This window comes from Podarcis erhardii, assembly GCF_964252035.2.
Source record: "Podarcis erhardii genome assembly, chromosome: Z".
Taxonomy (NCBI): domain Eukaryota; kingdom Metazoa; phylum Chordata; class Lepidosauria; order Squamata; family Lacertidae; genus Podarcis; species Podarcis erhardii.
Window position 1 is genome coordinate 47,564,049 of NC_138504.1, and position 20,261 is coordinate 47,584,309.

At 43.2% G+C, this 20,261-nt stretch overlaps 1 protein-coding gene across 2 annotated transcripts in view; it reads left to right on the top strand.

Annotated features, from left to right (window-relative positions):
• ENG (endoglin) overlaps positions 1–20,261 on the top strand; it is a 53,058-nt gene that overhangs the window by 26,169 nt on the left and 6,628 nt on the right. Inside the window, exons 4-13 of one of the 2 annotated variants that reach the window (XM_081847597.1) lie at positions 3,641–3,806; positions 4,967–5,132; positions 6,314–6,455; positions 9,082–9,262; positions 10,900–11,045; positions 12,160–12,300; positions 13,622–13,660; positions 14,984–15,097; positions 15,567–15,809; positions 16,340–16,400. In XM_081847597.1, coding sequence (XP_081703723.1) covers positions 3,641–3,806; positions 4,967–5,132; positions 6,314–6,455; positions 9,082–9,262; positions 10,900–11,045; positions 12,160–12,300; positions 13,622–13,660; positions 14,984–15,097; positions 15,567–15,809; positions 16,340–16,400 — 1,399 coding nt within the window. The remainder of the gene's footprint in view (positions 1–3,640; positions 3,807–4,966; positions 5,133–6,313; positions 6,456–9,081; positions 9,263–10,899; positions 11,046–12,159; positions 12,301–13,621; positions 13,661–14,983; positions 15,098–15,566; positions 15,810–16,339; positions 16,401–20,261) is intronic. The other variant, XM_081847598.1, reaches the window with a different exon arrangement.

Consider the following 20,261-nt stretch of genomic DNA (forward strand, 5'->3'; position numbering starts at 1 on the left):
TTTGTGCCCCTCTGTCATGTCGCAACCCATGACTTTGCAAGGCCCCTGCAGGTCCGCTTCCTCTGCCCATGGACTCTCTGCCGGGAGGCTCTGTGACGCAGATAACCTGGGGAAAATCTCCCATTTCCTCTGGCTGTTTGGCATAGGGTCAGGGATGGTGCTTGGCTCCAGCCAGCTCAGCCGAGCCTGTGAGCTTTGTTAGCAAAATAAAACCCTTTTCCTATTTGTGTCTAATAATAAAAAAGGGCTGACAATGGAGGCGGGATGGGGGAGGGCAGTGGCGCGAGAGGCACAATCAGATGCAGTGTGGCTCCATTAGTTCAAGCTGGAGGGCAGGCCGCCCACCCCCACCCCCCCGCCACCACTGTACTGCCTTCTTGGACGTTTCATTCCGTGCCCTGTATGGGGTCAGGAGGGAAATGGAGGTGTGCAAGGCAGCTCTTAGTCACCTTTTCTCTCTCTAGCCCCTGCATTGTTGGCTGGCAAAAGGGAACCCTTAGTCTGTGACAAATTGGGTGGGGGGATGAGCCACCATCCCCAGGAAAATCCCAAGGACATGCCAAACTAGCTTCCTGTTGAGCCACCTCTTCCAAAATACTGGTTTTTGAAAAGCCTGAAAGATTGAGAAGAGTTGCGTTGGTTTTTCTTTTTAAGATAAGAAGGAAAACCCACTTTTTGGAGTCTTAGTAAGGGTAGACAAATCCTCACAATCTGGTTACAGGTAGGTAGCCGTGTTGGTCTGCCGTAGTCAAAGCAAAATTAAAAAATTCCTTCCAGTAGCACCTTGGAGACCAACTAAGTTTGTTACTGGTATGAATTTTCGTGTGCATGCACACTTCTTCAGATACCAATAACAAACTTAGTTGGTCTCTAAGGTGCTGATGGAAGGAATTTTTTTACAGTATATTGTTTCGACTACAGCAGACCAACACGGCTACCTACCCGTAACTTGTTCAGTCTCGACTGTAACTGGAAGCTGTCTGCAATGGCTCATTGCTGTCTGCAATGATCAGTTTCTCAGTTTTCCTATTTTAAATCCAGTAATCCCCATCCCACACTCTGCAGTAATTGGCAGTAATTGGCAACTGGGGGGGGGGGACCCTGTGAAAATGCACCAACCTTTTAGTGCGTCCTGGTGTGAGAAGGACGCAACAGCTGACGACACCCTGGCAGTCCTGGGGGCTGGCTGGGCATTGTGAGGAATGCACCGCACCAAAAAATCTGCTCAGGGTGACAGCCCCCCAGCCTCCCCCGCCCCGTGGTACACCTCTGAGTATGATTTGTACTAATATCAACCAAGGGAGGGCAAAGTCAGCCATGCAAACCCCATCCCATGTTTTCATCATTCTTAACAAACGGGATTTAAAAGTAAAATAAAATGGAAACTCCCAAATATGTTGCTCTTTCTAATGTTGGTTGTGCAGCTATCCTTTCAAAGAATTCCTTTTGAGCCTGGCCAACCTCACAGGATTGATTGTTTGACGCCTGACTCTTTTCAGCTTTCAAGGCAGACAACAATAGGTTATAAAATTCCTTTGATCGTGGGGGGAGATTAGCTGTCAGCTTCTGCCTGACCTCTCTGACTTGTTCTTTCCTCTCTGTGCTGAGAAGGTGACTGGGGGGTCACAGAGAGCCTTTGTGTCATTCCTTTTCCGTAACCTGCATGGGGATAGAAAGTGTAAAAATAAATTCTGAAAATTGTAGCTGACAGAAGTAACTGCACAGTTATTGGTGTGCCAAAAATCATTTCCTGTTTCCTTCTTGGATGCCCAAAAGTGTAAGTGCCATCTCATAAACAGCTTAGAACTGCAGTACCTCAAAGTCCACCTCTCCCGATTTGAGCCAACCCAGACCCAGTGATTATCACCTGAGGCCTTTCTTCCTGTGCCTCCCCCACAAGGCATGCAGAGGCTGGCAATACGAGAACAGGCCTTTTCTGTGGTGGCCCCCCATTGCGGGATGCTCTTCCCAGGGAGCTTCGCCTGGTGCATCCATTGCATATCTTTAGGTGCTAGGGAAAATATTTCCTCTTCTCACAGGCATGTGGGACTTTGGGGTTATTATTTTATGTATTTTTGTGTTTTCATATTTTAAACTGCCCTGTGATCCCCAGATGAAGGGCTGTATAGAAATTTAATAAATAAAAATAAATAAAATAAATGTTACAGGCATCATCATGGAGCAGTGACCAAACATCCACTGTAATGACATCACAGCCTCCAATCTTTCACCGATAAAAAAACAGGGATGTCCCTGAGCTAGGAAGGCATGTTGGAAGATTCAGGACAGATAAAAGAAAGGACTATGGAACTCCCTCCCACCAGAAGCATTGATGAACACCAAACCAGATGACTTCAAAAGAGGATTAGTCAAGTTCATGCACGTAAAGGCTCTCAGTGGCTACTAGCCACAATGGCTATCCTCTGCCTCCACAGTTGGTGGTAGCAATGCTTCTGTATCCCAGTTGCTGCAGACCACAGTGCCCTTGTGTTTAGACCCTGCTTTTGGGTTTCCCACAGGCATTTGGTTGACCACAGTAAGAACAGAGTGCTGGACTACATGGGCTACTGGCCTGATCCAGCAGGCTCTTCTCATGCTCTTACGTGCCCCCCACCACTCCCATGTCCAAGGAGGTTGTCCAGAAGGGAATGTAGCACTCAGGTTGAAAAGGGTTGCCCAACCCTGCTGTATTTAAATATTACACCTCCACACAGAGACAATTGGTGTTTCTGGAAGTGAAGAATATTTAAACAGGGCGCATGTGCAATGCACGTGGGTTCAGAGTGCACAATCACTTGCAAAATGTGTGCGGTTAAATTATTAAATTTGCTACCCTTATTTGAGCATGATGTTCTCACGTGGAGATCCAATGATGTCGAAGTAGGTGCTACAGGTGAGGTTGGGAGGAAGGCACCCATAGGTTGTCACTCCTGTTCCTCCCTGTGTAAGTGGAGCAGTTAGGGATGGGGGAGAAATTTTGTTTGGTTTGCATTTTAATGCAAACTAACAAATTGATAGTTCACAAAACAGTGTGCAAACCAACGTGTACCTACCCGTCAAAACTCACCCCTTGCAAATTTTGTGATGCAACTTTCCAACCAAAAAATGAGTACAAACATGAATTTATTAATGGGAAGTGTGCACAAAAATACAGTTAATCATGAAAATAACATTTAAAATGCATTATATTAGGGGGGGTATAGCTTGCAAAAATGAAGGCTGGAAAAAATGAGAAACGGAGAAGAAAGCAGAAATTTGTCCACTGCTCTGAGCAACTGGACAATATATCACTTGAACCAGCTCCCTGTCTCCTGGCCGCCTGGAACTCCCCTTTTAATAATAGAAAAGTGAGGCCAAAGTTGCAAGACCCAATGCTGTCCAAGGACTATCTCTCAATGTTGTGCTTGAATCCAGACATGAAATACATGATTTATAGAGTGCAACTCTCATTGCCAAGAGGAAACACTAGTGCCCCTTTTTCAGCCAGAACTCAGTGGAACTCAGTTGTAGCACTTCTCAGGTCTCCATTGCTATTATAAGAAAATGAGGTGTTCATGATGAGCTCCAGCATCTCTTTTCTATAAAAATAGCACAGGGAACACTCTGCCTGATTTTATTCTGCTGTACATTTCTTTTCCAGGATAAGCATAAACTCACGGTCATGGGGTTCAACAAAGAAATCAACAAAACCGATTTGCCTTCCTCTAATGCGGAGATCCGAAATTGGACCAAAACTTATTATGGGGGTTTCAGCACCTTTGTAGAATTGGAAGAACCTCAGAAGATTAACTTTCAAGTCAACAGAGGTCAGTTCTGTTAAGATGGTGTTTCTTAAGTCAGTATGTAGCAGGAGTCCTCCCTATAGAGCACCCTTCCCCAACCTGTGATCCTCCGCATGTTGTTGGACTACAACTCCCATCAATTGTTGGCTGAGGCTGATGAGAGTTATAATAGTTCAAAACATCTGGAAGACACCAGGTTGGTGAGGAATGCTATAGAGCCCCAATGACTTGCTAAGGGGACCTTACCCCACCTGATCCAAATCATTTGCTTGCAGTTACTAATGACATAGGTGGCGCTGTGGGTTAAACCGCAGAGCCTAGGGCTTGCCGATCAGAAGGTCGGCAGTTCGAATCCCCACAAGGGGGTGAGCTCCCATTTCTCTGTCCCAGCTCCTGCCAACCTAGCAGTTCAAAAGCACGTCAAAGTGCAATTAGATAAATAGGTACCACTCTGGTGGGAAGGTAAACGGCATTTCTGTGCACTGCTCTGGTTTCACCAGAAGCAGCTTAGTCATGCTGGCCACATACCCGGAAAAACTGTTTGCGGACAAACACCGGCTCCCTCGGCCTATAGAGCGAGATGAGCGCCGCAACCCCAGAGTTGTCCACGACTGGACCTAATGGTTAGGGGTCCCTTTACTTTTACCTTTTACTAATGAATTAAATTGAGTTCAATTGATGTATTAATTGATTAGATCTGCATGAATTTGGATTTGACTAAAAACACTGAATGAATGAAAAATGGGCCATATATGGGTGGCTTTACGTCCACTTTGCAAATCACAATCTATCAGAAGACAGCCCTGTATTTGAAGGGCTCTTCTCTTTGAAGCACTGACCAAGGGAAAGCAGGAGTGGTCCTGAAGTTGCCTATCCAGAGTGAACACCTGAACAGAAAAATGAGTAGGCACACTAGTCACCTGATCGGTCTTTCCCACCCGGGTGAGATGTATTGTGCTTCTTCTTATAGTGATTTTTCTAAAATTCTATCAGTGCATTCAAATCAGCACATCCAAATTTTATGCAGAACTGTATCCTCTTTTTCTTAGTGAATGATTTCCTATTTTTTGATGATACATAAACAGTCAAATCATTGAATGTGTTTTTCTCTTATTGAGCACCAGCCATCTCCTGTTCATTCTGCCTGAGCAAGTTTCCCACAATTGTTCTTTTGTCTCCTTCAGAGCCCAGCTCCTCCAAGGAATGTGTACCTGTGAGCTATTTTGATGCTGAGCCGTACCTAGAGGCTGAGTTTAACTCTGACAATACCAAGAGCTGTCTGGATTCCACTGTACACCCTGGAAGAGAAGCCCACATCATGTGGCTCCAGCAGAGTCCTCCAGACTCTGGGTAATTTGGCTGCATGGATCTAACTTCTGACTTGCGAGTAAATTATGCAAATAATAATGTTCACATTTCCACCCGTTTTGTCCTGCAATATTCTTGTGTGGCTTATGACATTTTTGGCAATGATCAGGCTGCAAAAATGGGTAAGAAAGAAGGCTTGAGTTGATAGTACAGGTCCACAATGTATAGCCATTTAAGAGACTTACCACGATAAACATTTGGTGCTTCCTGGCTCTTCCCAAAAAGAAAGAAACTGTAAAGAGGAAAGATTGGTGTTAATATATATTGGCAAGGAGGCACAGACTTGAAAAATTGGAGGGAACAGATAAGCCGATAGATATGGGGAATATTATATTCAACTCAGTAGAAAAAATAAGGACACGCCCACCTTAATAGAAGTACATAAGTCTTGATAATGATCAAAACGTTGGCCAGCCCAAGCCTGAGGTTCCCTAACTTTGCAACATTAGGAAGTAGATAAATTAACCTTAACAATTATAAAGGGAAGGAAACTTAGCCTTTTAGATCAGAATTCATAGTGATACATAGGAAGATCTGCCTCAATAGATACTGTAAGGTTGATAACCTTAATGAAAAAGAAAGAAAGAACAATCAGCCTTAAAGGTGGGCCTTAATCAATTCTGATAGATCAGCTTAATAGCGAGGTAGCATTAGTAAAGGTAGGGAAGAAGAAAAGTCTATTCATATTCTAATCCATGGTCAACTGGGACACTAATGGACAATTTCTGGAGTCTACCAGTTGTGGAAATTTTTGTAAAGAGGCCTTGACTAAGCCATATCACGGTCCTGTCTTTACCAAAAGGTGCATATTCAGGATCACTGAACACAGATTAGCTATGCCTGTTGAACCATTAGAGATCATGAGTATTGCTTTGCCTTTGTAAATTTAAAACACACCAGTGGACCATGAGAAGTCTTGTTGAAAATAACAACAGAGCAGACTGCACAAGACCAAAGCCAGCCTGCCTCTGATGTTAATGTCTTACACGATGCAGGTGACAAACACAGGTTGACTAGCAAGGCGGGTGTCATGTTGGCGATCAACATGCTATTCCAGTCTGGTCTACCAAAGTGGGATCTGCTAGGTGTTGCATGGGCTGTTAAAAAGAAATACCTTGCTCAACAATGAGCCCTTATCATTTATCCTTGGGTTTGTTCTCCAGCACACAGGCTGTGGATCTGAACATCAAAGTGACATGCAGTAATGAAAAACCAGCTAAGGAGCTGACCACGCTACTAGTGCTTAAAAGCCATGAGAGGATGTTTTGGAACATTGATCAGATGCCTGAATATGTGAAATTCATGGTAAGAGTGGGAGAGAAATGCCCTCTGGCTGCTGAAATTATGGGCTTAGAACTTCATGATTACTATTATTCATAAACGCAAAGCTAGATGTGTTGATCTAGAAGGCCAGACAAAAGGGGTATGAAGGGGGGCATTCAGCTCCTGGGCCTGAGATTTGCCTTACATTTAAGAAGACCATTCTGCTTCTCACAGTGGCCAATGAGAGGGCTATGGGGAGTCCACAAGTAGGGCATGAAGGCCTCTGCTATTGAAGCTCCCTGCAGGAACTTGTATTCAGAGGCAGACAGAGTGGTGCAAGGGTGAAACATCTGCCAGTCACACCAAACTCTGATTAGGGCTGGCTCAGCACTTTTCAGCCCCTGAGGCAAACCCTGAAATGGCATCTCCGCTCCCCACCAGGGAAGAATGGGGTCAAGGAAGACCAATATCAGGAACAAGGGTGGGTGGAAGGAAGGAAGAAAGGAATGTCAACACTGAGAGAAGCTGCTGCCTGAGGCGGTCGCCTCATGGACAGACAGGCCTTGCTGTGGTTGTAGCCCATGCTAGTCCTACTCAGAGTAGATCCATTAAAAATAATGGGCATTGGTAAAAAAGTAAAGGGACCCCTGACCATTAGGTCCAGTCGTGGCCGACTCTGGGGTTGCGGCTCTCATCTCGCTTTATTGGCCAAGGGAGCCGGCGTACAGCTTCCGGGTCATGTGGCCAGCATGACTAAGCCACTTCTGACGAATCAGAGCAGCACACGGAAACGGCGTTTACCTTCCCGCTGGAGCAGCACCTATTTATCTACTTGCACTTTGACGTGATTTCAAACTGCTAGGTTGGCAGGAGCTGGGACCAAGCAACGGGAGCTCACCCTGTTGCAGGGATTCAAACCGCCAACCTTCTGATCGGCAAGCCCTAGGCTCTGTGGTTTGGACCACAGCGCCAGCCACATTGATAGTCATGTGCTAAAGAAACAAAATTCTTAGACACTGTTTTTCAGGAGAGGAACAACATAATAGGTAAAACCGTTACAATTCCCCAGCTATCATCACAGAATACATTCACAGAGGAAAATGAAGACGTACTCTTCTTTAACCTTAAGAGGGCCTACATTAGTGGTAGTGAGGATTCTGATGGCATGTTAGTGGAACAGCCAAAGGGATTCCCCAAGTTGCTCTCAAATTAAAGACTCACTCGAAAGCTTGCATATTAAGTTGAAAGAAACACACTTTCACTGTAAGAACCACAAGCCAAGCAACAATGGGAAAGTACAGGAAGCGTTCATAATGATTTGGGCTATATCAGATAGATAGATAGATTCTTTATTGTCATTACACAAGTGCAACATTGCACAAGTGCAACGAAATTGGATGCCATCCCTTAAAAACAACAAAAGCAAAACAACAACAACAACCAAACAAACCACATTCCAGCCACACCCACACCCACACCCATCAAACTCCCAGGTCACACTATCGAGTTACTGCATTTAAGAAGGCCACAGCTCTTGGATAGAAACTATTTTTCAGTCTATTTGTCCTTGACTTGATGTTTCTGTATCTCCTGCCAGAAGGCAGTAGTACAAACAGACTGTGTCCCGGGTGAGATGCATCCTGCAGGATATTGTTTGCTTTCCTAAGACAACGGGAACCGTACAGTTCTTCCAAAGATGGGAGGGGATGACCAATAATCCTTTGGGCTGTGGTTATGACCTTCTGGAGCACCTTCCTCTTCCTAGCTGTACAGCTGGAGAACCAGGCACAAATACAGTATGTGAGAATGCTCTCTATGGAGCCTCGGTAGAAGGACACCAGCAGTCTCTCACTCAGATTGTTCTTCTTTAAAAGTCTGAGGAAATAAATTCTCTGCTGGGCCTTCTTCACCAGAGCAGTGGTATTTGCGCTCCAAGTCATGCCCTGATCGATAGTCACTCCCAAAAACCTGAATTCCGCCACCCTCTCCACCCGTTCCCCGTTGATATACAAGGGCTGAATGTCCGCCTTTTTTTTCCTGTAATCCACCACCAATTCCTTGGTCTTAGCCGTATTAAGAGCCAGATTGTTCTCTCCACACCAAGCACAAAGCCGCTCCACCTCGTCCCGATAGGCGGACTCATCCCCTCCTGAAATGAGCCCCACCACCGTAGTGTCATCAGCAAACTTGATGATTTTGTTGCTGGAATAAATGGCTGTACAATCATACGTATAGAGAGTATAGAGCAGGGGACTCAACACACAACCCTGTGGTGAGCCGGTGTTAAGGCTAAGGGCTGTGGACTGGAAAAGGAGTATTTTGTCAGAACTTGGTATTGCAATATCCCCATCTGTTAAACTTACCTTGAAGATTTTTTAAAAAATGAGATTTACAATATGTCATGAAGTCTGATAACACCGTGCAGTTCTGTATGTGACTACACATTTGATTTTGATTATGTTAAGTTTTCAAAATTTTGCTAAAGAATAAATAACCAGAAGAAGAAAAGGGGCATGGCTAACTTAGCAACGTTCCTTTCAGTAAGTTTACTCTGAGTTGAACACAGTTGGAGATAATACTTCTGTTGGGCAACCGTGTGTACTACCATGAATGGAAACATACGCTGAAGAGGGTCCTTGCTAAACTTTCATTTATTTTTCTTCTGTAGGTGTCAGGAAAATACTCCATTAAGAAAATAACCAAGGAGCCAATTAACGGTACTGTCCTCCCAGACAGCAAAGAAGGCTTGATCAAAGAAGCCCGTGACAAGGACTTCGCCTTCATCGCTTCTTACACAGAAATTCCAGCTGCCAAAAGCATCACCCTTGAGCTGGTCAGGGATTGTGGTGGTGAGTTTGCGCAGTTTCAAGTTGGCTACATCAGACCTAAGGATGTTGGTGGCACTTGGCTGGAACAGAGCCAGTGCAGTAAAAACCGTGCAGGATCATTTTCTGAGGGTTCCAGGTCCTACTACAGGATACTATTCATCTCTAGCATTAATAGAGAGCATGAGACTCTTAATCTCAGGGTTGTGGGTTCAAGCCCCACAATGGACAAAAAATTCCTGTGTTGCAGGGGTGTCAATGTGGTGTGTTCCAGATATTTGCTGGACTACAACTCCCATCAGCCCAGTCACGATGGCCAATTGTCTGGGATGATGGGAGCTGCAGTCCAAGCACACATGGAGGGCAACAGGGTGGCTGTCCCTGAGTTAGACACGCTCAACATTTTCCCTTGGTCACATTTAAAAAATCCACCCCTCACATAGAACTATAGATTATGATTGATTGATTGATTGATTGATTGATTGAATACAATTATATGCTGGCCTTCATCCAAAGACACAGGGTGGTTTACAGGATAAAAATACAAAATGAAAACACAAAATATGTATCATAATAAGAACAAAAATCAAACAAACCAATTACCCCCCCCCAGTTTGTTTAATTAGCCAGTGGCCTGAGAGAAGAGGAATGTTTTTGCCTGGTTCCTAAAGATATGTAGAAAAGGTGTCAGGCAAGCCCCCCTGGGGAGAGCATCCCAAAAACAGGGAGCCACTGCAGAAAAGGCCCATTCTCATGTTGCCACCCTCTGGACCTCTTGTGGAGTAGACACACAAAGAACAGCCTCACATAATTACTGCAGAGTCTGTGTTGGTTCATATGGAGAGAGGTGGTTAGAGATGTATTGCGGTTCTAAGCTGTTTAGGGCTTTGTACGTCAAAACCAACACTTTGAATTAGGGCCCAGAAACAGAGGAATCCAATCCACATTTTTTGGAGGAAAGGTGTGATGGATATATATATCCACCTAGTTCAGGTGTGGGGACCCTTTAGATTGTGAATAATAGATGAGCACTTTCAATATCCATAGCACTCTGTGACATTCTGGGTTTTAAATTATTGATGCAGTGTTTTGCAAGTTTAAATATTCTATAACTTGCTTTGAGGTGTTTTGTAAAAAGTGATGACCAAATATAATAAATAACTGTCACTTAATTTAGAATGGGCATGTCTTTAAGTTAACATATTACATTAAAAACCTGAAAGTACCAAAGTATTGAAGACTTTTCACCAAAGCCAGACTAAATGTCTTTCCTTCTGCAGTGTTGGATGGCAGGTTGAGAGGAGTTCCCTACCAGGACAGACTTTGCTCGTGTGCTCAAGACATTGATTCCATAAAACATATTTTGTTGCACTGTGCAAAATATGAGCAAGCCAGGGCTGAACTGATACTACCCTTGTTGGTACCTTTCCCGGGAAAATCAGAGGCTCACTATGTCTGGTTCCTACTGGAAGACCAGACAAATGCTAGAACGTTAGCAGTGGCAAAGTTTTTATCGGTGGTTGCAAGAACCAGTGATCCCTATCTTTAAGTCTGAACAAAATGCTTGTTTAACCTGGAGGTAGGCTGTCTGAATTGTGTATTGCTTTGTAATGATTTGTTGGGTCTCCGGACCGTAATAAAGATTGTTGTTGTTAATTTAGAAGGAAAGAAAACTGAGGTGACAACAGCACCACACAGCAAGATTTCAGAACCGTCCAAAGTGGTTCAAGGGCTGATAGAACTTTGCCGTCCATTGAAGTGCACAGAGAATGCCATTGAGGTAGCATTTCCCAAGTTGCTCTTGCAGGTGAGGAGATTTTCTGCTCATGTTGTGTCCTTCCAAAACTTATAAGCAATTTCCCTTAATATAATGCATTTTTATAGATTATTTTCACTGATATATGCATTTTTATGGGCACTTTCCTCTAATATATACATATTCGTACACCCTGGTTGGTTGGAGAACTACATCATAAAATTTGGAGAAGTGTTTAATTTTGAAGGATAGCTGTGTTTCGGCTCACATGTTAGTATAAGAATTAGGTTAGAATTAGGTTGTTTCTTACATAATGCTTGCAAAAACAGCTATATTAATAAAAACTGTGTGGAAATTTTATTAGGAAAAAATTGAGTCTGAGTTTTCATGTAGATTTACTGCAGATTGCTGCATAAATAAGGAGAACTTAATTTAATTTTAATTTTTCAAAGAAGTAAGATCCTATGGACCATTACCCTAAATTAACCAGAATAATTTTTTTTCATATATCCTGGCCTCCTGGTTGAGAGGGGTGATTTCAAGTATTATTCATTCCAATCAAATGGGATTTATTCCTAGAAGACGTATTTCCAACCCTGTATACTGACATTTTAATATTATTTTGCAGCTATGAAAGCAGGGTGCCCACTTCTAATATTCTTCCTAGATACTTATAAGGATTTTGACTGCATTGAGTGAGGATGCATTCTGAAAGCCTTAGACATCTATAAACTGGGTATCACATTTATTTTGGCTATTTCTAAATTATACACAAAAAAGTATGCGTTAGTCCAAACAAATTCATTTTCAGCAGTATCTATGGAAATCTGTGCTCTGACTTCAAATGTTACTTTGTTTTTACTTTTTATTTTCCCCACCTCTCATGCATCATTTATGGTTTTGTTTTTTGCGATCTTATTAAAATTGAATATATCATATGAGAGTTAGTATTGCCTCCCCGGGGTCACTGCTGTACTTTCATGTTTGTTTAGTTTGTATTTATGTTTATGTCTAATAAAAGCATAAGAAAAAGAGATAGAATTCAATTTAAGACTTGGAAAAATGAGAAACAAGGAGAAAACGAAGCTGACAAATTTGTGTATGAGGGAGGTACGTAGGTGCACTTAGCCAAAATAACATTTGCTGGTTTTTTTTAACCCCACAGAGGTCAAAACTTGACATCACTGAGATGACTTTGGAGGACCCTGCCTGCAGAGCAACTGACAACATGACTCATTTTGTCCTAAAAAGCATCATAGAAGATTGCTCTACCAACTTAGAAGGGGGCATTCATGCCAAAAATCAGGTCAGCACAGAAGCTTGCAGGATTCTCTAATGGTCCCTTGGGTACCATCTTCCTGTTCAGTTTGCTTGCCACATTTTTTGATCCTGCCCTTCCTCCAAATATTTCATGGGACACTGCCCAGCACACATACACTTTTATCCAGCAACTACCCTTTGAGGTAGATTTAGCTGAAAGACAATGACCAGCCCAAGGTCACACAGTGAGGGATTCCCCCAGCGAGGTGTATGGTTGGTTTTCAGACACATGCTTGTGTGAACATGTGGATTTGCACCACTGCTACATTTTAAAATTGTATTTATTTAACTTAATCATGCATTTGTCTAAAGTAGCCTTTCTCAGCGTTGGGTCTCCAGTTGTTGTTGGAATACAATTCCCATCAGCCCTGAACATTGGGCAATACTGGCTGGGGCTGATGGAAGTTGTTATCCAACAGCATCTTGGGACCCAAGGTTAGGAAAGGCTGATGTAAAGACTCTCGATTATATGGAGACTAATACTATATATAAAGGGGGAAATTGAACCGGGGTCTCCCTAGACCAGCACTCTAACCAAGGGGTAGTCAGTGTGTTGATGTTGGATTACAGCCATGCCAGCTGGAGCTGATGAGTTGGAGTCTGACAACGCTGCCTGCTGTAAGGCACTTCATTTTTCTCTTCCTCCCCTATTTCAGCAAATGGCAATAGCAAGGAGTTGGGATAAGTACCGTATTTTTTGCTCTATAAGACTCACTTTTTCCCTCCTAAAAAGTAAGGGGAAATGTGTGTGTGTGTCTTATGGAGTTAATGCAGGCTATGCAGCTATCCCAAAAGCCAGAACAGCAAGAGGGATCGCTGCGCAGTGATCCCTCTTGTTCTGGCTTCTGAGATTCAGAAAAAAAATTTTCTTGTTTCCCTCCTCCAAAAACTAGGTGCGTCTTATGGTCTGGTGCGCCTTATAGAGCAAAAAATACGGTACCTATGAACTTTGCATGCCCACCCCCTACAAAGAGCTCCCAACCTTCCCCAGTTTCATGGCCCACAAAATGTTGAAGGGCTATAACTTGGACAGCTGCTGCTATTCAGTGTAGATAATACTGAGCTAGATGGGCCAACAGCTGTCCAAGTTATACAAAGCAGATGTTCTACCACTGCGTTACAGCATCCTGTGTTCCTGTGTCACCAACTGAACTTCATTGCTGAGTAATGAACTCAATCAAAGTCTCTGCAGTCAGTCTGCAGCACCCCTCCCTCCTTGCCATGAGCTCTAAAGCAAAGCTACCCAACAACATCTGCATCCACGGACTAAGAGTTTACTTAAAATTTCTTTTTCATTGTCCCATCAGCTGGTCCTGACCCTGGCTTCGCATCCAGATAAAATTATGGTAAGAAATACATTCCTGCTGAAAACCATCATCTTCTGTATTGTGCTGTTATTGTTTTCTATTTCAGTAAGGCTGCAACTTTTAGTCAATTAATTGGTTAGATGAAGTCAAAACCTTTTGATTGATTAACAGCAGGTTCCCAATTAACCAGGCAGTGGAACTGTTCTTACAAAAATGATAATTGTTTTTTAAATTCTAAACTTGCAATTTATTCATGGCCGTCTTAGTTGTAAACAGTTGTTTTGTACTGCCGTTTTCCCAGTCTAGAAGGATACTCCAAAGAGAGCCTTTGAAATATTTCCTTCCCTTGTGAGTCTGTTTCTCTGTGAGGAAAAAGCATATGGTGTTTTTGAAATCTCTTGGTTATTTACAAATAGGCATGTTTCTTATCTCTATGTCTCCAATATTTTGCAGGTCCTGGAAGCTCATGGGCCATTTTGAGGAGCATAAAATGTTTACTTAAAAATTTATACACCACCATATGGGGAACAACCCACACAAGTCAACACCAGATTTAGAACAGTGTGGGCCCTATATATTTATATTTATTTACAGATAGGTAGCCGTGTTGGTCTGCCATAGTCAAAACAAAAAAAATTCCTTCCAGTAGCACCTTAAAGACCAACTAAGTCAGTTCTTGGTATGAGCTTTCGTGTGCATGCACACTTCTTCAGATACACTGAAACAGAAGTTACTGTTACAGAAGTTACAGAACAGTTACAGAAGTTACAGAACATACAGAACAGAACTTCTGTTTCAGTGTATCTGAAGAAGTGTGCATGCACACGAAAGCTCATACCAAGAACTGACTTAGTTGGTCTTTAAGGTGCTACTGGAAGGAATTTTTTTTATATTTATTTATACAGTGGTACTTACTCAAGGTCAGGCCCCGGTTAGATGGGCGGTTGAATTGCCAGCACTATAATGTAATGCACTTGAGAGCATGTGCAGAACAGAAGGCGAGAGGGAGGAGGGCATGAAAATAAGCCATGGGGGGCAAATTTTGTCCTTGCTTAGGGCACCATATTACCAAAGTCTATTCCCATCAAAGTTGCTTGCAATTGCCGATAAAAACCCTCCCATTGTCAGTAAAATGTCAAAATACATAACCCAGTGCACTTAAACAATAGAATTGCATGCAAACATTCACAATTTAAATTTACAACGTATGATATTCTGCATACTTAGAAAGCCCTGAAGTATGTTGAAAGCACAACCTTGTTTTGGAGTGGCCTCATTTTGCTTCCATATCCAAGTTTGATATTAGAGAAAATGATGTGTTAATATGGGACCTGTCTGTTGCCCCTTTATCTTTTCTCATAGGTGCCATTTCAATGTGATCTCCCAGAGAAGCTCTTTCTCCATCTTTATCAGACACCTGACTTCAGCTCACCATCCACCACGGTGGTAGAAGTTAACAAAGTCACCTACGTCCAGGTATTGCTGATCCTGTACATTGGGATAGATGATAAATTTAATATTTAAAGGCAACCCTGAACACTTTTGGGCTTTCTTCTGAGTAGACATGGATAGGATCGATCTCTCCAGGTATTATTGAAGGTGGCCACGATGACTATGTGATTGAGATAACTGTGACATTAAATTACAGCTCCTGCAGATTCTCTCCCCCCTTGGCCTCAGAATTCCAGTAAAGTCCACTTTATAAAGTTTCAAAAAGCTGTAAAAAAACTTGCAGTCAAAAGCTGAGCTGCTTTATAGGGTCATCAAAAACCCTTGTGGGGGAGGGGGAATTACATAGTCCTGAGTTATATGGCCCAACTCCTGCAATGAAGGTATGGGAACGAAGAGTTAAGCAGCTGAGTCATGTAAATCCCAGTTCCAGATTCTCAATTCAAGGGCCAGGTTTGAACACATTCTGCCTTTTCTCCACCTCCCTTCTCAATAGGTGTCGTTCCAGACAGCTGATGGGAACTCTCCACTTCGACTCCAGGACTGTTACCTGCAAATCCCTGACCAAGCAGCCCCACAGATGCTGATCCGCAGTGGCATGCCAAAAAGTTATTCTGTGGAGATCTTGAATTCCCCCAACACAAAGACCAATCGCTTTAGTTTCATCTACAAGGCTGAAGAACAACAACATTCAACTTTGTCGGCCACACTCTTTTGCCAAGCAGATCGGGAGAACCAGGTGAATATTTTTATTATTTATTTATTCATTTATTAAATTTTATTTGCAACATAACATAACCCCCCCCACTCCCCCGATACAGAAATCCGCCCTCATTAAATGTGAACATAACATACAATAAGCATAGCATACAACAATACAAACAACCAAATAAAAGACTTCCTTTATCATGTATCTGGCCTCCTCATTTACTTCTTATAAGCTGTTTCCTTTATGAATAATTATTAAGAATTTTCTAATTATAACTTAAATATCCACAAAGATCAGAAAATATTCCTCTATGCCACAGGAGCGGCAAGGATCCCAACTGCTAAAAACTAGGAAAAAGAAATTGTGCCAACAAAAGGGAAAGGCAAGACAAACTGTTAGAGTATATTGAACAGGCTAGATTGACAGAGGCAATTAGAGATAACCCTTTGGCCTACTCGTGAAATGTTCTCTAAGGAAAGCAGAACAGCTGTGTGTTAAATGAGCTAAATATTCACCTCGTTTTAAAGCTCTCCCCCACTTCCATTCTTTTTCTCTTCTAGCATGGCTCCTATAATGCTTCCATAAAGGTGATGCTCAAGAATCCTGCCTCTCTATCTCGCGGTGAGTTAATTGACCCTTATATTTAATATAAAAGGAACTAGGCTATATAGACTCAGATCAGGGCCATCAGGCTACAGTTGTGCATGTTATGAGTACATCGTTTACGTTGTTTATGGGGCCTTGTGTTTTCTCCATGCTTCACACGCAGGATTCACAGCTCATTATAAAGTACCTGTTAACCATCTAACATAAGGATAGTCAACGTGGTGACCTTCAGAAATTTTGGACTGCAATTCTCATCATCCCTGACCATCAGCCATGCTGACTGGTGCTGATGGGAGCTGGAGTACCATCTGGAGGTTACCCCACTGGCTACCCCAGGTCTAACAGAACATTTGGGTCCATCAACAAGGATGTGGAACCTGTAGCCCATCAGATGTTGTTGGACTACAACTCCCATTGTCCTTGACCTTTGGCTGTGCTAGCTGGTGCTGACAGAAGGTGTAGTCAGCAACACTGGGAGTGGGGCACAGATCCCGCATCCCTGCTGTTAAGGGATCTTGCATGTGATCATCACACCATTACTCAGTACTTGATTCATTGGTGGCAACTGCATGGAATGGAATACACAGTGCTTCTTTTTCGGGGGGGGATGCAGGGGTACACATACCCCAAAACATTTTGTGAATCTAACGGGAGAAGAAACTAACATTTTAATAGTTTCTTCTCTAGCGTGGTTAATCGTCAGTTCCGTTGTTACCCCCGATGGCAGCCTCATTTCCTGTCATGGTTTTTCCTGAGTCTCAGATGGAATGAGAGTACCCCTAAACAATTTTATTTTTTAGGAAAAAACAACACTGGGAATACATATCCCAGAATGCCAACCTTTAAGTTGGTGGGAAACCTAACTGCACATTCTCAGAGGCACAGTCCCTAGGCCCATTTCCTGCCTCCTCCCAGCAACGAACACATTTTTTCCTATATAGAAATTACTCTATAAATGCTTTGAGGCGCTGCATGCTTGATTTTTTTCAGAAACCAAAGGGAACCATGCGGAGTTTGTTTCTCAACAAAACTATGCTGCGAAACATCCTGTGAGCAGAAAGAAAGCTCCTGCTCAGAGCAGACCCGCTGAAATGAATAACTTGGGCTCCTTAATTTCCATGGGTCTGCTCTGGGCAGGACTTGGCTGAATGCAACTCAGCCTGGATTTTTTCCTAGAGATTCCTAGCTTGCCATGTCAGTTTGAGCGCAGAGTTGGCCAAAGTCCCTGCCATTTCCCTCTGAGAAGCTGGCCGCCTATCTTCCCTCATTCGTAGCATTTCCCTTCACTCCCTATGCCCCCCCCCCCGCATTTTAGGAGGCATTTCCTGTCACTCTGCCCCCCCCCCGCACAATTATGGCTTGCTGCCACTGCTACAGCCGTGTGGTGCTTGTGTCTCCATGGTAGCAGCTGGGTAGGAGCCACAGATGGCGACTAGGCTGCACGCTCCGGAAGGTGTGTGCCATGACCTTTGTATAAGTGAAATCCTGGCAGCGGGGGGAGGGGGAGAGGGGGCGCAGAAAGAGGAAGCGAAGTTGGGATATGAGTTGGAACCAACGTAAACGGACATGATAAGGGAGAGGAATGCACACAGCTGATGGCACTGGGGAATCAGTTATTTGATGCATCCCAGTGACAGCACAAGACAAAGAATGTTATCTCCCCCTTTCCTGTCCTCAAGATACAGTTTGATGGCTCTTCCCTGCTCACAACATGTAAAATACACAGTTTTTGATCCAGAAGTCTGTGCAATTTCAGATAAAGAAGACACATGGTAAGCAGAGAAGGGTGAAGGAACTGGATGTAGCTATAAGGGTAGGCAAGAGATAAGGAGTCTCTTTGCACAGAGTGAGGCCAGCCCACTGCCGTCTGATCCAAATTAGTGGGAGCTGCCTCCATTCTCATTGTCCAGACAATTCCCCCACATGAGACAAGGAGGGAAGAAGAAAGATTTCACAAGCAAGAGTAGCAACTAACACACCAAGAGCTCAACTGGATCAAGCCAGTGACTCACCAGGTGCTTCTGGGAAGCCTGCCTATGGAACCTGATCACAACAGCACTCTCACTGCTTGCCATTCGGGGCATTCAGTTGCACCCTGGGCTTGTCTAGACTCCTTTAAAGCTGTCCACGTGGGTGGGTGTCACTACCTCTTGTGGGAACAAATTCAATTCCTTTTGTCTGCTGTGAATCTTCTGCAATTTGGCTTCATTGGATGTTACCCAGTTCTGGTGTTATAGAATGGGGTGGGTTCGTGGGAGGCTTCTCATGTACACCATGCATATTTTTATATACCTCTATCACATCCCACCTTACTCACCTTTTTTCTAAACTAACCACCCACCCCCAAAAATAATAATGTTACAACCTCACCACATAGGAGAGTTGTCTCCATCACTTTGATCATTTGGGCTGCCCTTTCTGGCCCAAAACTAGCTCTACAATATCTATGCTGAGGTGCACATGATCCACACATAATATTTCAAGTATGTTTGCAGCACAGACTAATTGGTACTGCCCTAGGAACTTAATTTATACGCCACGTTGTAGTAGGGAAGCCTAAGTCTACCTTGAGGTTGAGATGGAAATCTAGATTAAAACAGACTAGTATGTATCATGTAATATTTCAATAGCAAACTGCATCTTAAGGGCAGGAGAGTAAGGCTTTGCATCCAACATTAGGCATACTAAGAGAAGATTCATTGAAAAATTAAAGGGCATGACTAACTTTGGTCTAATGCCTTCAGTGAATCAGAGTGGAGTAAGCTTGGCTATAATCCATTATATGGACATGTCTAAGGCAGCATTCACACCACACATTTATAACACAATCATAACATTTTAAAAAGTCATAGGTAAAGGTAGAGAGACCCCTGACCATTAGGTCCAGTCGTGGCCGACTCTGGGGTTGCGGCACTCATCTCCCTTTTTTGGCCGAGGGAGCTGGCATACCGCAGCGCACGGAAACACCGTTTACCTTCCCGCCAGAGCGGTACCTATTTATCTACTTGCACTTGACGTGCTTTCAAACTGCTAGGTTGGCAGGAGCAGGGACCAAGCAACGGGAGCTCACCCCGTCGCCGGGATACAAACCGCTGACCTTCTGATCGGCGCCACAGCGCCACCCGTGCCCCATAGCTTCACCCAAATAATTCTGGGATGTGTAGTTTGTTAAGGATGATGATATTTGTTAGGAGACTCCTATTCCCACCACAGAGTTACAATTCTCCGGGAATTGTAGCTCTGGGAGCGGATCTTTAACAAACAACAGCTTCCAGAATTCTTTGAGGGAAGACGTAATTATTTAAATGCATGGTGTGAAAGTGGCGTATCTTAGGTTCATCTTGATGGTCACTTTCAGACTGCAAGTGTTTTTTGGGGGGAGGGGGTTTCAACTGCATATAGAAATTTAGGTTTGTCCAATTAAAGTGGTTTAAAGTGCTCTGTCACCCTGGCAGAACAAATGCACTTTAAAAAACAACAACAGCACATATATTCTCCAGTTAGAAAAGTGAAGGGAAAATGAATTAATAAGCGTAGGGTGAATGAATGATTAACAGGAAGATGTATATATACAATGCAAGCAAATCAAAATGAATGCTTAGTAAAAAAAAACCATGTAGAGACTACCCTCCCCATAAGTTTTATTAAAGCAAATCAGGATGAATGATCGATAAACAGGTCATCTCAAGGAACCAGGTAGATGCAACCCTATCAACTAGAATTTTTGCATTCCTTGACCAGAACAGCAGAAGGCAGGAAACAGGTTTAATTTCTACCAAGTTACCAAGCAGAATATTGTCTGTATGTTTTTACATATATCTCCCTAAGGGAAAAGGCTGCAGATTTCCAAAAAACAAAGAAAGAAAATATGCTAAA